The sequence below is a fragment of the Vigna unguiculata genome, chromosome 11, assembly GCF_037176805.1.
Source record: "Vigna unguiculata cultivar grain cowpea cultivar isolate G323 ecotype 2 chromosome 11, ASM3717680v1, whole genome shotgun sequence".
Lineage (NCBI taxonomy): Eukaryota > Viridiplantae > Streptophyta > Magnoliopsida > Fabales > Fabaceae > Vigna > Vigna unguiculata.
Window position 1 is genome coordinate 43,381,845 of NC_140802.1, and position 15,676 is coordinate 43,397,520.

The 15,676-nt window shown below is 30.4% G+C and overlaps 2 protein-coding genes across 3 annotated transcripts; one reads left to right on the forward strand and one right to left on the reverse strand.

Moving 5' to 3' along the window:
• The first annotated feature begins 2,713 nt into the window (after positions 1-2,713).
• On the forward strand, positions 2,714-6,548 carry LOC114170440 (fructokinase-2-like). Its single transcript, XM_028055914.2, has 5 exons — positions 2,714-3,198; positions 4,965-5,297; positions 5,398-5,514; positions 5,646-5,768; positions 6,323-6,548. Exons 1-5 carry the CDS (start codon positions 2,785-2,787, stop codon positions 6,377-6,379), a joined length of 1,044 nt encoding a protein of 347 aa, XP_027911715.1. The 5' UTR covers positions 2,714-2,784; the 3' UTR covers positions 6,380-6,548.
• A 3,199-nt stretch (positions 6,549-9,747) lies between these two features.
• On the reverse strand, positions 9,748-12,486 carry STO (B-box zinc finger family protein). Of its 2 annotated transcripts, none has more exons than XM_028055084.2 (3): positions 12,007-12,486; positions 11,069-11,368; positions 9,748-10,193 (listed from the first exon to the last, which is right to left on the reverse strand). In XM_028055084.2, exons 1-3 carry the CDS (start codon positions 12,187-12,189, stop codon positions 9,951-9,953), a joined length of 726 nt encoding a protein of 241 aa, XP_027910885.1. In that variant the 5' UTR covers positions 12,190-12,486; the 3' UTR covers positions 9,748-9,950. The 2 variants fall into 2 exon arrangements, with proteins under 2 accessions (XP_027910885.1, XP_085525272.1); XM_085669146.1 differs by having other exon boundaries at positions 9,748-10,187; positions 12,007-12,470.
• Positions 12,487-15,676: the final 3,190 nt, after the last annotated feature.

The window sequence follows — 15,676 nt, forward strand, 5'->3', positions numbered from 1 at the left end:
CAAAATATAGGAATTGTTTTTCTAACACTGGCAGTATGTTTGGTTTAAGAAATGCAAATGTTAAAGAGAAAAGAAAAAAAAAATTAATACTAGTGGGAGTCTTTGTAAAAGAAATGTTGATGAGGAAATGGAGAAATGAGGAGTTTAATGGAAAGTTAACAATACATAAAAATAACATGCTTATTATTATTGATAAAATAAGATGTATACACAAATAAGGGTGTTTTAATAGTTTTGCATACAACTGCATTGTTTTATAATTTCTTACTAAGTTATTTTTCCCAATTTGTTTGTATAAAACTTTACACTTAAAGTATAAAATAATCTTAAAATAACAAGTTGTAACTCAAATAATGAAAATGGTAGAAGGTTTGCATTAGGGTTGAGCTTATAATTTAGTTGAGATGGATGAATGATGAGAGTGCAGCTTTTCTTGAAAGGCACGTTTGTTAATTTGTTACACTGTCAAATTCCAGTAGGGTTGGACTTAACTGTAACCTCGTCAGATTCAGATCTCCCAACACTTTATGTTCCAAGATCAATTTTTTTTAATGATTTTTCATTAAATAAGCCAAATCAATGTACAATATATATATTTAAGAATATAATTAAATAAATTACAAGTATCTAGTTCATTTAAATTTTACAGTACACGATTATTGAATCAATATAAAAATATTCAGCATTTATGTTAATAAAGTTTAATATATGTAACAAAATTATTGCAATGGAAACCTTTATTGAGGGATATCCTTTTGAAACTTAAAATGTGTATATGGTGTATAAAGGAACATTTATTTAAAACTTTTTTGTTATTAAATATTCTAAAAGGAACGACTAAAGTTTTTATTTAATTTTGTTTTGATGGAAATGAAAAACTTTATTGAGAGATATCCTTTCGAAACTTAAAATGTCCGGATGGTGTGTATATATAATAATAAAGGAACATTTATTTTAAAAAAAATGTTATTAAATATTCTAAAAGGAACGAATAACGTTTTTATTTTATTTTTTTTAGGAGAGAAAACAATGAAGTGTTTATTTTTTTCAATGCACGAATAAAATTATATTATACATTCTATAATTTATGTACTTTTAGTGAGTTTTCTTAATTATGCATATTCATTATTTATGAATCTTAAGTTTCAAAATTTGAAGAGTTCAAATTTAAAGAGTTTAAGTCATATTATTTGTCGTTGGACGAGATAAAATTCGGTCGGCAAATATTTTTAATAAGGCTTTAAAGGTTTAGATCATCATATGAGTAGACTATTGTATGAATCAATTTCAATTTATAAAAAATCAAAGAGTTTATGATCGTTGTGTTGTTGGACAAAATTTTATGTCGAAGACTTTTGGTATTTGTTTGCTAAACAAGTCAATATCATCATTAAGTGAAAATTCAGATATTAAAATTAAGAGAGCTCTAAAGAGATTGGTTGCTGAGTGAGTAAAGTATTCATTGATCGAATCTATATTAATGATGTTTCATCGAGCAAATAAGGTTGGTAATTGGATGAGTTTTAGTTTTTAATATTCGTTGAACAAGGAAAGATTTTTTTCATTTAATTTGAGATTTTTCTTAAACTAAAAAGATGTGAGTGAATGTGATGAACCAAGTAAAATGAAATGAACTATAATCAAAAGAGGTTGAATAGAATCAAAATGTGTCATAATTTATTGTGAATGTGTTAGAGACCAAGTAAAACCAATACATGTAGTATATAATCTATCGTACGAATGTATTTATTTTCAAAGAAAAAAAATTATTTTAAATAATCATAAGATATGTCATATATATATATAATTGATGTTAGAATTACAATTGAATGTTTTAATTTATTTATGTTTTACTTAACATTATTATTATTAAATAAATGGTGAAATATTATCATTCCTTACTTAGTTTCCAAGTATAATTATAATTTATTTATTTATTAAATGTTATATACATATTTAAAAAGGAACGAACAAAGTTTTTTTTTTATGTTTTATTTTGGGGGAAAGAAACGAATAAAGCTTTTTTTTAGTGTGAGAAAGGAATAAAATTATATTACTAGATTAATGATATATTCTTTACGATGATTATTGACTTTAATAGGAATAATGTACTAGTTAATTAAAATGAAAAAGGTTTGGTTAAGAAATCGCAGGTATGATGGATTACATATCAATGGAATAAAGTGAAGTAGCATACCTAATATCCCATCATATTTATTTGGTACACAATTCTTTTCATTTACTCAATATAATGTGCTTTTCATGTAAATTGAAAGAGAACGAAAAAAATACAGCTTAAAATAAATTTATAAAAGTTTTAAGAAAACACCTAAAAAATCAAGTATTAATATTTTTTACCAAATAAATTAATTTAGATTTCAAAATAAAATTTAGAATTGCATAATTTTAATAAAAAACAATTTGCATGTGAAATTTTAATTTAAGAAACTGTATGTTATTTAAACTTATACATATTTCAAATATTCAGAATCGATAAATTTATATTTTATTCCAATTTTAATTATTAAAACAAATTTATTAATTCAGATAATTGATTTTCAATTTAATAGTGAAATGTTGACTTGCTACCTTCTTTGGTTTCATAACTTTTCCGATTTTGAAAACATGACCAAAATTTGAAGATTAATGAAAGGATTAACTAATTTTCTTATCTTAATAATTATCCTTTTCCACGCTATATAAACTCTACAAAATTAGTATCCAAAGTCACTCTTTCATCTTCAACCTCTGTACTTCATCATCAAAGTTCCATACTCAAAAACCATGGCCTCCACCAATGCTCTTCCTCCCACCGGTAGCGGTCTCGTCGTCAGCTTCGGCGAGATGCTCATCGACTTCGTCCCCACCGTCTCCGGCGTCTCCCTGGCCGAGGCCCCGGGTTTCCTCAAGGCTCCCGGAGGTGCTCCAGCCAACGTCGCCATCGCCGTCGCAAGACTCGGCGGCAAGGCCGCTTTCGTTGGCAAGCTCGGCGACGACGAGTTCGGCCACATGCTCGCCGGAATCCTCAAGGAGAACGACGTGAGATCCGACGGGATCAACTTCGACCAGGGCGCGCGCACTGCGCTCGCGTTCGTGACTCTACGCGCCGACGGAGAGCGTGAGTTCATGTTCTACAGAAACCCCAGCGCCGACATGCTCCTCACGCCTGAAGATCTCAACCTTGAACTCATCAGATCTGTACGTAAATTCTCTCTGAAATTCTTCATTTTTTTAATTTCTTCTTCTTCTTCGGAAAACTTGCAAGCTGTGGTATTTGTGGTGCACGCGCGTGTGGGAATGTGGGCTTTAAGGTAATGAGTTTTGCCGAGTCAGCTTATGGGGGTCCGCGAGTGGATCTAGTTTACCCGAATAACGCATTATGTTTTTGATAAATTAAAACTGAAAATAAAACCATTTTTCCTTTTTTTTTTCTAATTCGCAATCATATCAGATCGGAAAAGCTGGTCACGTGACGTGTCTCACGTGTTTTTTCTATTTTGGAAGGAACTTTTATGGGTTGGATAATGCACGTTGGGACCACTTTCTCATAATGGATCTCCTGTTTCTTTTCTTCAAACAAACTCAATACATTTTTTTTTTCTTTTCTTTAATTTATCATTTTTTTCTACATAATAACGGTTTTTATATATGTATTCACAATTTTTTTCTGAACGTTAATCCCTGTAAAAAAAAAAAAATCAATTCAGCGCTTTTCAGTAAAGTTTGTCCTTTTAATTATTCTTACATTAAAGTACTAAATTTTGAAACTTCATTTTTACTCCAACTCTATTACAAACAGTTACTTTGAAAATCAAAACTTTTTATTTCTTTTTGTATCGATTTTAAAGCTTAAGAAAAAAACCTGTGATCTTTCTTTTCCGTGACTTTGGTTTAAAGTTAGCATTTATGTTTATACACATACTTGTTGATATTTTGAACCTTTGTGCTTCGAAAAATGAATCATAATTCAGCAAAAAAAAACTGAAAATAATTTTAACACAAATTGCGCTTTCTTTTTGTTTCAAATTTTAATATTTTCAAGAAATTGGTCACAGATTAAACTTCGGAGCATCCAACTACTATTAACTATATACTAATCAAATATTTTATTTTATTTGTTTTTATAGATATCTATAACTATTTCTACTCACGCCCTAGGTTGAGAGTGGAGTTAGTAACGAAGCTCGTTCTGCTGTCCTTTGACTAGAGGCAAGCAATTGTTTTTGTCTCAACAGTATCACTCATGGGGCTGCATGTAGTCCCTGAACGTGGTCTCACGCGCCTGTTGATTCTACCAAACCATTAAAATTTAAATGGAATAAAATTTCGAAATGAATGCAAATAATGAAGATGCGAGAGTATAAATTAATGTTGTCTTCATAAATTATTCAATGAATGAATTATATATGACATGGTTGGGACAGTGATTTTGATGAATAATATAGGGATACGTGTTTAGAGCTTTTGTTTTCAAACGGTGCTTAGAAGGAACCAACAAGTAGTTTTGTTGTTTTATTTGTAATTGTTCTTATCATTCATTTATCATACTGTATTGCATTATTGGTTTGGTGTTCCCGTCTGACAAAAATATCAGGGTTTATATATATATATATATATATATATATATATATATATATATATAAAATAAAAAAATAAAATCTGGAGGGGGATGATAGAGACCCTCTAGGGATTGCAGGCAACTTAAGATAATGGGAGACAGTTCACTGTTTGTTTATTTGTTGTTTTGTTCTGAGTTGCAGATGAAGGGCCTGGTTTACATTTTACAGCCTTGCAAACATGTTTATGATTAAAAAATAATAATAACTTGCCGGCCTTTTGCTTGAAGGTGTACGGCGATGAATTCATGAACAAAGTACTATTTTTGTTGTCTTCAATTAGTGTTTGGCAGTGTATTTGGTGATTTACATAAATGAAGCAATTAAAAGTTATGATGATGTGATCAGGCAAAGGTATTTCATTATGGATCGATAAGTTTGATCGTGGAGCCATGCAGATCAGCACACCTGAAGGCAATGGAGGTTGCGAGGGAAGCAGGGTGTCTGCTGTCTTACGATCCAAACCTCCGGCTACCGTTGTGGCCATCGCCCGAGGAAGCGCGTCAGCAAATACTCAGCATATGGGAGAAGGCTGATGTGATAAAAGTGAGCGATGTGGAACTTGAATTCCTAACCGGAAGTGACAAAATTGACGATGAATCTGCTCTCTCACTGTGGCATCCCAATTTGAAGCTGCTCCTTGTCACTCTTGGGGAACACGGTTCTAGGTACTATACCAAGGTAAAAATAAAAACACCCTACTCTCTTTTAATTTTAACTTCCCTTTCTGCATTTCGATTTACTTTTTGTAACAATCGTTCTCCTTTTTTGCACAAACCAGAATTTCCATGGATCAGTGGACGCTTTTCATGTCAACACAGTTGATACAACTGGCGCAGGCGATTCCTTCGTCGGTGCTCTATTATGCAAGATTGTCGATGATCAATCCATACTTGAAGTGAGTGCTGCTTCATGAAAAGTTTAGAAAATTAATTTTTCGTTATACATTTTCAACTGTATTGTTATTACTGGTTTTGTATTGTCTTTAGTAGCATCTTAAGTTATATATATATTTATTTGTAACTGCAGGATGAAGCAAGGTTAAGGGAAGTGCTGAAGTTTGCAAATGCGTGTGGGGCAATTACAACTACTAAAAAAGGAGCAATTCCCGCTCTTCCCACAGAGGCTGATGCTCTCAACCTGATCAAAGAGGCATAGAAATTTTTAGTGCTATTATCTTTTGGTTTTCTTTATATATATTGTCTTCATCTTTTCACTTTTCTGCTCCTCAAGTTGCTTGCTATCAACTTAAGATGGATTTTGATTCTTGCTTTTCTCTGTTTTATTTCCCCCCTCATTCTGCATTAACAGTAATATCACATATGATTTGGGGTTTTTGCAAATGATTTCTTTCAAATTTGATATATTTGGTCGAATTAAAATTTTGAGTGCTTATCATCTTGGCCCACAGTTGCATCTTCTTCGGGACTTGAATTGTGTCGTCTTTTTATTGTAAAGAAGATTGCATATTATGTAATCTTGGTTTTTATAAATCAAACTGAGTATAGAATCAAAGTTTTGGGTCATCAATTGGTTCATTCAGTGAAGTATTGTAGTTTAAACAATCTGTCTTGTTTACTACAATGGGCAGATTAATCTGATTAAAGATTTGTTTTTTTACATTACTTTCCAAATATTTTATACAAAATATCTTTTATTAATAAGCATGAATATTAACAAAAATGGATATATTTTTTTATTGACAGAAAAACGTAAAGGAGGGTGTGCCTGAAGCCTCGAAAACCAGGTGTCTTATTCTGTGATAATTTTAATTGGTTTGTGGTGTAAAGTAAAGCAATCCACCCAACCCACTGTAAAATTAAAATAAAAAGTGGAGAGATTGTGTCATAATGTAACAAACAAGGGCCATATACCCAAAACGACAGTTTACAATTTTTTAAATTATTATAATATCTAATATGCATTTATTCATTTTTAATGTATTTATTAGTATATATTATATAAAAAATTAAAAAGATGACAGTTGTAAATGTTAGTATACATTCAAATAACTTTATACTGCACAATTTTTAATATCATCTTAAAAGAATATTTGAAAAGTGCTAGCTATAATTCAATTTATAATATACTTTTGAAAGGCTAAAGTTCGCAGAAGCAATGGTAAAATTATACATTTTCTCAATTTTGAAACAAAAGAGCTATTTCGTTTGACATTTGAGAATTTAGATGAGTATCGATAATTCAATAAATATATTCAACTATATATACAAATAAAGTGCACCTAATCACTTATGATTTGGGTCTTCTTTATTTTTAATTATCTATTTATTCAACATTGCTTTCTAATGATTAAATGCTTAAGGAAAAAAAAAAAAAAAACCTTTGTAAGCGGAAGGAAGTGAACTTGCAGAATCATCAGAGAACCTTTCTCCTCCACTAACAAATATAGCTTCACGTTTATAAGTCATTTTGGTATATTTTGGAAAAATAGTGTTGGTCCAAAATAATAAAAACTATATTTGATTTTAATTCTCGACAAGCAATATTTTAAAGTTGACTTTTGAAAAAAATATTTTGAGTGTCATTAATCTCAAATGTGTGTAAACAAGTATCGGAAAATTTAGGATTTTTGAAATATAAAGATATATGAAATATGTGGTATAAATGATGTTATTATTTTATTTTATTTATGTATTTTTTATATCAAATATTTATAATAGTTCAATATTTTTTCTTAAATTTAAATAATAACTAAATCTATTTTTATTGTTATATGAAATATATTTCTAAAACTAAATGATTTTTCTACAAATTAATTTAAATGAAAAATATATTAAGTAAATATTTTTAACATTCTTCCCTACTGAAAATCTCTTTATTTTAATTTTAAATTTTTAAATTTGATTCTTTTTCTTCTGATGTTTGATTTTATCTTCCATATTTTTGTTTGGAATTCTTGTTTTTCTTCTTTCTTCAATAGGATTACATCTTCATTTAATTTGATATTTTCCATTTCATTTCTTTTTCTATTAGCATCATTTTATTTGTCTATTGTGGATTTTATGGTACTGACATCGGAACTTTAATATACATTAGAATGTGAGTTTTTATCAACTTTTTCCACTTCTTTCTATTGTGGATTCCATGATAATGATATTTGACCTTTGATGAATATTAGAATGTGGGTCTTTATCTACTTTTTTCACTTAAAGATTAGAAGTCTTCAAGAGACATCTATGTTCTTTTGATTTTAATCCTTTTTTTATATTCTCTTTATTTGTAGCCAATTTTTCTTTCATCAAATTTAAAGCACGGCATTTATTTATGAACTCTAAATATTTCTACGCTATTTGAATCTTTAACCATATAGAGTTTGTTTTCAAAGGACATTTTATAACCTTTTTTCTCAAACATCAAAAATTAATTTGAAAGTTTTAACTACAATTGTTCCTTTAATTTCATGACAAATTGTTCTTCATTTTCAATTATTACTTTGTAATATTTCATTTGTTAAAGTGCTCGATCATGAGTCATGTGGTTTGTCCAACCATTATTTATAAGTCAACCTTTTGTAAATTTGTTGATTATAATTTATGATGACGCGAGAAGTAGTTTCTCCTCTCTGATTCATCCTCTACCATCTTGACATCTTATTAAGGATGTTGGGATTTGTGAATCTTTTTCAATGTTTCAATTGGTTACATTTGTGACATTTTGCATCTAGCCTCCACCAACACTTATGTTGCAATAATTATTTTCTTGTAATAGGGATAAGATGAAAAAACTCATATTGTTGTATTTGTTTCTTTTGTTGTTTTTGACTTCAAGAGTACTTTGTCTCTATAAAGTAAAGTATTTTCAATTGTATGATCTTCTATCATATTTGCAAAAATCTTAAAAATTCTAATTTTGGTATCATGAGTCATTGTTCCTATGGGACTTGTAAAATGGAAGAATATTTCTCATAAATGGTATTAGAGTCGTTGGTTCATCATGGTGACCGACTTATAATGTTAGTGATAAAAAATAACAACACGATATCATTACAACAACAACGACGGTATAAGTGAAGGTCATACATGCTTTCATTCAAAGGGAAATGTATCAATGTAAAAGGGATTCATCCTTGAAAGAAAGATTGTTGAAAATCCAATCTAGGGTCTAAGTCACACATTAGATAAAAATGAAAAGGTTGAGTATCATATAAGTTAGAAGACTCATACATCTATTACTTTAATGTTTTTAATGTTTTCGGTTAAAAGTGGTGTAAATCTCTTATAGATTGAACTTAAGTCATATTTCTATAATCTCTCCCCAATGAACTATGAACTTGATTTTTTTAATTTTATTTTTTAAAAGGTAGTTATAGGGTTATTTTCGGTTCTTGATAAATAATCTCTGGATAATCTTTTGACCCTTATCTATAATTAAAAAATGGAAAGACAACTTTTTTTCTTTATTAAATTATTAGAAATGTCTTTAGCTAATCGTCAAAGAAGAAAGGCCTTTAGCCTCTCAAAGTTTTGAAGAGACAAGGTCTAAGTGTTTGATAAATTTATGGAAAGACAAAAGGTCCAAGTGCGTACCTGCAAATCGTGAACTGATAACGAAGGATTCTGATTTTTTTTTTATTTAAAAACACACAAAAAATAAAAAACCAAGGATTTTGATAGGAAGTAACCAGAGTGCTTTTTTTTCCTTTCAGTATTTAAAATTTGATGATACATGATCCTAGGACATGTTGATCCAAATATTGAAGCATCTATTTTTACAGTCTCCAACTGAGGTTCCTGTTATTTTTCATTCAACCCTATTAGTTTTTCACCCCTTTTTCTGCAAAAAAAGTTTCATGTAAGAAACCTTGATAATGATTCTTTTTTCCTCCTTTTTTGTATTCTTATGGAAAATAGTCAAAAGATTACCTATTAAATTGTTCAACATATGAAACCAAAACTTGTCATCTAACTAAAGACATAAAGTTGGATTTTCCCTGCCATATATACAAGTAATGTCGCTGCCAAAATTGGTGTTCGACACAAATATACGTATGAAATTAATCAGCCCAAAGATCAAGGAAAATTTAATCTCCTAAGATTTAATCTATACTATTTTTCTAAAATTAAAACCATTCCAAGCTCCTAAAATGAGATATTTATCAACTCCACAGAACTAGTTAACAACATACTTCATTACTCACAGTCCTATGAGAAGTATGCATACACAACTCATCAATCTACACAGACACATGCAATAGTCCTCTTAGTCCTTAGCTTCAGCTGCATATTGAACAGTTCATTAACATCTCCATCTAGAATGCATATACAACTCATCAATGTACACAGATACATGCAATTATTTATATGATCATGTGTTCTACCCTAAATCAGGAACAGTGAAGTGTTCCTCATCATCTTCATCTAGGACTTCAATCCTAGGCTTTTTGTAAGACATGAAGGACTTAGAAGAAGCTTTCTGTGAGGTAACATTGCTGGTATGTGTCACTGGAAGCTGGGGAACTTCAGCAGCGGCTAAGGGTTCCTGAGGAAACTGTTCACCAAAAAGACCTGCATCTGCTAGCCATTCAAGCTCTCCAAACTCCAGAGACTGCTTCTGAGCCTTAAAAAAATCAATCAGTTCCAAACATTATAACAATACACAAGGGCAACAACAGCATAATTAAGTAACCTCAACAACTCCTTACCATAACCCTCAACACAGTTTATGGTGCAAATATGATACACATGTTCTTTAAAGAGAGTTAAGAAAACCAGAATCAAGAGCCGGAATGTACTACATAGAAGCCAACCTACCTTCTAATTAATAAATTAAAGAGTTAAATATGTTTTTAGTCCTGAAATGTGAAATTGAAATTCGTCCCTCTCTCAAATTTTGATACCTTTTGATCTCCAAATTTTAAAAATAAATGGATATAATCATTTTAACCTAATGGAGTTAATATTTTTGGACTTGTTACACGGTGTTTCAAGCATACATTTAAGTGAAGTCAAAACGGTACAAACAACTCAAACGATCCTAAAATGTATTTGACACGTAAGACAAATTCGATGCAGTTGAATAAGAAGGACTATATCCATTCATTTAGTGCAATGTGAGAGTTAAATTCTTCCCTCATAAACCTTAATCTCTAAATTCGTAAAAATTGAAAAATAACTAATGTAGTAAGTCTTCATCCCTCACACCAACAAACAAAAATTTGTGTGCATATTTCTTGGATTGGAGAAGTTGTGTAACCCATAAGAGGGACAACTTGAAGTGAAATTCAAGGTGAGGCAAGGCTGTATGCTATTTCAAAATGGATATTTAGAGATAGCAGAACAAAAAGATACCTCTCCAAATAAAGTCATGTTAGGCATCAGTATGAACTTTGACATAAAATGGTACCTCTTAATCATACTAGATTCTTTTATCAAAATCACTCTAATTTCTTAGCTAATACATGTAACTACAGTAGTGAAACAAAGCTGGCTTACTTTGTCTGGTGACTCAAAGTCTGTTAATTCCAACAAGTCATCAACTGCCCAAGATGATGTGAAGCTAGGCACTTGCTGAGAAGGAACTTTCACAGGAACTTCTTGTGCATTTGGATTAGATGGTTCCATGTGACCCTTTTCATTGCCTTTGGTGCAATTAGAACCCAAAGCCACCCTAATACCAGTTGCAAGAAACCGCTGGTGGTTCGCAGAAAGGCTTCCAGCAACATGAATTGGCTCGTCACAGTCTTTACACAAGAGTGCTCTGTCCTCAACACAGAATATGAAAGCTGCCTTATCCTACACACACATCACAAAGTTAATAAAATTATCCATGTTCAACACAGGTTTCAACTCTTATAACATTACATAAGGATGATTCTTTAACTTAAATAGTCAAAGATGAATGAGGTTTTGGTAGAACAATACATGATCATAGCATCTCTAGCCTCTTCCTTGCATAAGCTTATTACATCACAGATATCAGACAATTATGCAGACAAACTTAGTGCTTTAAATCACCAGAAACTTTTGGCTTAAACATTCATAAAGAAATACCATAGTATTAAGACAATACAGATTTAAATATAAGGTTTATGGAATCAGATTTTACAATCGCTGCTCATAAATGCTTTGATGTTTTCATAAACACCCTCTGCCGGAAGAAATTCTCATGTGCCATGACAGTAATTGACAAAATCAAAAGCATAACCATGCATGCCAAACAGATTCAATTTAACAGAGCTTAGATCTGGTCTTCTTTGTGACATACATATCTGTGTTTGATATCCTATATATCCCTGTTGCTTCTCATATGAAACAAACACACACCAAAATTCTTGGCAAAATCAAACAAATCCATCCCTCCAAGTATAAAGATTTGTGAGAGTATTTGATGATATCATAAAAGTAGAAAAAAAGTGAAGAATTATAAGTACCTGACATATGTCACATCTGGGAAGCTTGTTTGATAAACATTGAAGAAGAAGCCTCTGATGCTTGCTTGCAAGCTTGTTTGCAGCATGAACTTCAACATCACATTTGGCACACAAAACTGCTTCATCTGCGCAACAAATCACTGTTGCCGGGGCTTTCTCACACACATCACACTGAATTTTCATGTTCTTCGTAGCAGTGTCTCTTCTCTCACTTTCTTCACGAAATGGGGTTCAGAAAAACACCATGCCAATATCAATATCCGCACAAAACAGGAGAACCTAGTAATGTGAACAGCTTTATCTGTTCTGAGCCAAGAATATGAGTAAAAAAGGTTAAATCAAGTTGAAGATGAACACAAAAAGGGGATCGAAAACAAAAGATAGCATTCACAGTGACAGTGCTAAGTAATTAATGCAGAGAGAAAATGTTTGGCCATGGAAAAGGAAGTGACTGGAGGAGGGTACAGTTGGTGAAATGGTGATGAAAAAATGGAGATTTCGTGAGATCTTACGTATGAGAATAATGAAGAGTGGGGTCAGCTTGCCATGCGTGTGGCTGTGGAAGTTCCACATCGAACGCGTCAAGTTGGAGTTTAAGATATTCTTATGTGTGGTCATTGTCCTACAATTGCTGACTGTGACTTTCATGTTCTGCAAAATGAACAAAAGGGAATGCATCTAATTCTAATCAATACATAATTACATGACAAAAAAATTACGTGGTTACACCTCGATTTGAAGGTGTATAAATCAACCAGGGGTGTATCCTTAGTAATAGATTCCAACCTCATATTGATGTTGTTTTCACTTAAATCTCTGAACACAGAAATGATGAAACCAAAACTACTTTTATTTTATAAAATGTTTAACACAAAAAGAAAAAATGACAGAGACCACACAAAAGAAAAATGGTAGTAATAAAACAAGGTAAGAGATAAACAAGAATAATATAGATAGTGATGGACTTAAAGTTTTTAAGCTTATCCATAGTGTTGTTTTTTCATCAACAATATATATATTTTTTTTTACCACAGATATTAACTTCTGCAAAACCTAACAGATCATAATTTTTTTTGAAAAATTATTTGTTGACAAACTTTCTATAAATAAAATAAAATAGATTAATTTTTTTATTTTTTTAATCAAAATAAAATAATAAAGTAGTATAGTTTTTACTCAAAATATTAATTTCTCAATCTTTGTTAAAATTTTGTTTGTGAAACTATCATTACCTTTTTCTTTTTTCTTTTCACTTTCAATTCAACTATCTTTTGTTATGCTTCACCTCCCACCAAAACGAAAGTTTGAAATTAAAGAAATCACTCTCACAATATGACAAGCACCATTTTTTATTTATTTTTTCTAAATTAGGAACTAAAAGGGTTAAATTAATTTACAAATTTTGTATTATCTTTAATGTTGATTTAATGAATTTAAGTCTTGATCAAATCAGGAAAAGTAAAAGACCATCTTACATTAATAGTTAATAAATAAATTACTTTTTGATTTGATTTAGAGGGTAGTACTTATCATTTCCTTGTAGTTGTGAGTTCGTGACACAACATATATGAGGTATTTCTAATGGGAAAATCTAATTTGATCACTATAAAACCCTTCTTGCATCTGTAATTTTAATTAAATTGTTTTTTTAATCGGTTTTATATAATATCATCTTTTATTTTGTCTCTTTCGAGTTTTATTATGCATTATTGTCATCTTTAGAGTTTGAATAATTTTTTCTTACGTCAAATTTCGTCTCTTCCAGGTTCTATAATCGCATTATGAAAAATAATAATAGCTTTAAATGTTATTTAAGTTTTAAAGATTATAGTCCGCTTAAATTTTGTCTTTTTGAAAAACAAATGAAAAATTAAGAAAGGAAAACATATTTAAATTGTTCAAAACTCAAAAGGATGTGAAACGATTGGGCCGGAAAATTTTTTTCCAGAGTCAAGGTATAAGGAAAATAAAGGTTCATTTTTAAAACAACCTTTTCATTTCCCTTAAAAAAAATTGAAAGATTAAGAAATCGTTTTCCAAAAAAATTTTTCATTTTCGCAATTGATTGATGTTAATGTTCTTTCCTCATATTACTGTACACACGGGACATTTCATGACAAGTAAAGAAGGCTTTTCATGATGATTATTTTGACATCATAACTGCACACGACATAAAAAAATGTGTCTTTTTGTATGACACTCTCAAAACCTACCATGGTAAATATGGCCTATTATATTAGGTGGTAGTGCATTAATATGCGAGACATGATAAATTCACTTAATATATCATATATTATCCAACATAATAAGTTCAATTTATTATGACAGGCGTCTGAATACGGTCATAATAAATTAGATTTATTATATCGAATATTTTTATATTTGACAAAAGTGATTTTTTTTAATTAAGATAATATTGTTAAAGTCAACTATTATATATGAAATATTATTTATTTTATAATTTGAAGTTTTATTACAGTTTTATCTTCAAAACATACTATTAATTTTTTAATTACATCATGTATTTGGATGTTCCATCTTTAACATTTTGTTGGTTTCAAGTTGAGTCACGATAGATTTGCGAGTTTTTATTATTATTTTTGGATCAACTTATATAAGCGAAAATGTGAGCGCGATGCAGAGAAAGTGAAAACTTAGTGCTTCTCAATTTTGAAGAGAAACGCAAGGAAATTGTAATCATTGATGCAATGTCCTAATTGCCTTTGCTTTTTTAGATCTAATAAAAAACTTCGCACTTGAAGAAAATCGATTATGAGTACCTACAGAAATCAATTCTCTTCTTTCTGATTTTCAAATAATCAATTATTATCTTTCATTAACTCATGGAGAATATATTCTCTTGCTCATCCATTACTCGACTATAGACATTGGTTAGAAGTGTCAAAATGAACTAAGTCTGAGAAGTCAGTCCGCTAGCTCGCTGAAAAAAATGTGGGCCGAATTGAAATTTTCAACTCGTCAAGTCATTTTGAACCAACTCAATAACTCACTTCTTTTATTTTAACATTAAAATAAAAATTAATTTAAAAGTTAACTTTTGTGTATTTTATTTTTTTAAATATGTAAATATACAATAATATTATACTTTAAATCATTATCACTTATAAATTAAATTCCAATTATTACTTATAATAAAGTAATTTAACATTTAAATGTAATTTTTATTTTAATTTATCCAATTAAAAATACTAATCATTCACTTAAAAGCTTAGAAATATCTATATGATTAAATATACTTTTAATATTTACTTTCATGTATATATATAAATGATTTTTAAACTTTTAAAATAAAAAATTATAAAATATATAAAATAAAAGTGGCAGACTAGTTCACCTTGTGGTGAGACAAGTTACAATTCTTAACCCGTTTTTGTGTGACAAGCCGGTCTACCGACTCATTTTTGGTGGGCCAAGGATTAGACGAACTAAAAGAGGTTGGGTTGATTTGTTTTACCACCTCTAGTGTTGGTGGTGCGGACAACTACTAGTGGTGGTTGGTTCTATGGTGGTCGTGAGAGGACCTTCGAGTGGAGCTGGTTCTCAAGGAGGGGATCACGTGATGGAGGGACTCTTGAAGGTGATGTCGACGAAAGGCAGATACCAACAACCATGCCGCCACTCGTCAAGCGAATGAAGAACACCTCATTAC

Bases quoted from the DNA above. Each gene is read 5' to 3' on its own strand.
- LOC114170440 (XM_028055914.2), top strand. From the start codon at position 2,785: ATGGCCTCCACCAATGCTCTTCCTCCCACCGGTAGCGGTCTCGTCGTC. The intron at 5,298-5,397 runs GTAAAAATAAAA...TGCACAAACCAG, and splicing joins GTTCTAGGTACTATACCAAG to AATTTCCATGGATCAGTGGA. The intron at 5,515-5,645 runs GTGAGTGCTGCT...TTGTAACTGCAG, and splicing joins ATGATCAATCCATACTTGAA to GATGAAGCAAGGTTAAGGGA.
- STO (XM_028055084.2), bottom strand. From the start codon at position 12,189: ATGAAAATTCAGTGTGATGTGTGTGAGAAAGCCCCGGCAACAGTGATT. The intron at 11,369-12,006 runs GTACTTATAATT...ATGTGTGTGTAG, and splicing joins CCAGATGTGACATATGTCAG to GATAAGGCAGCTTTCATATT. The intron at 10,194-11,068 runs GTAAGCCAGCTT...GATTTTTTTAAG, and splicing joins ACTTTGAGTCACCAGACAAA to GCTCAGAAGCAGTCTCTGGA.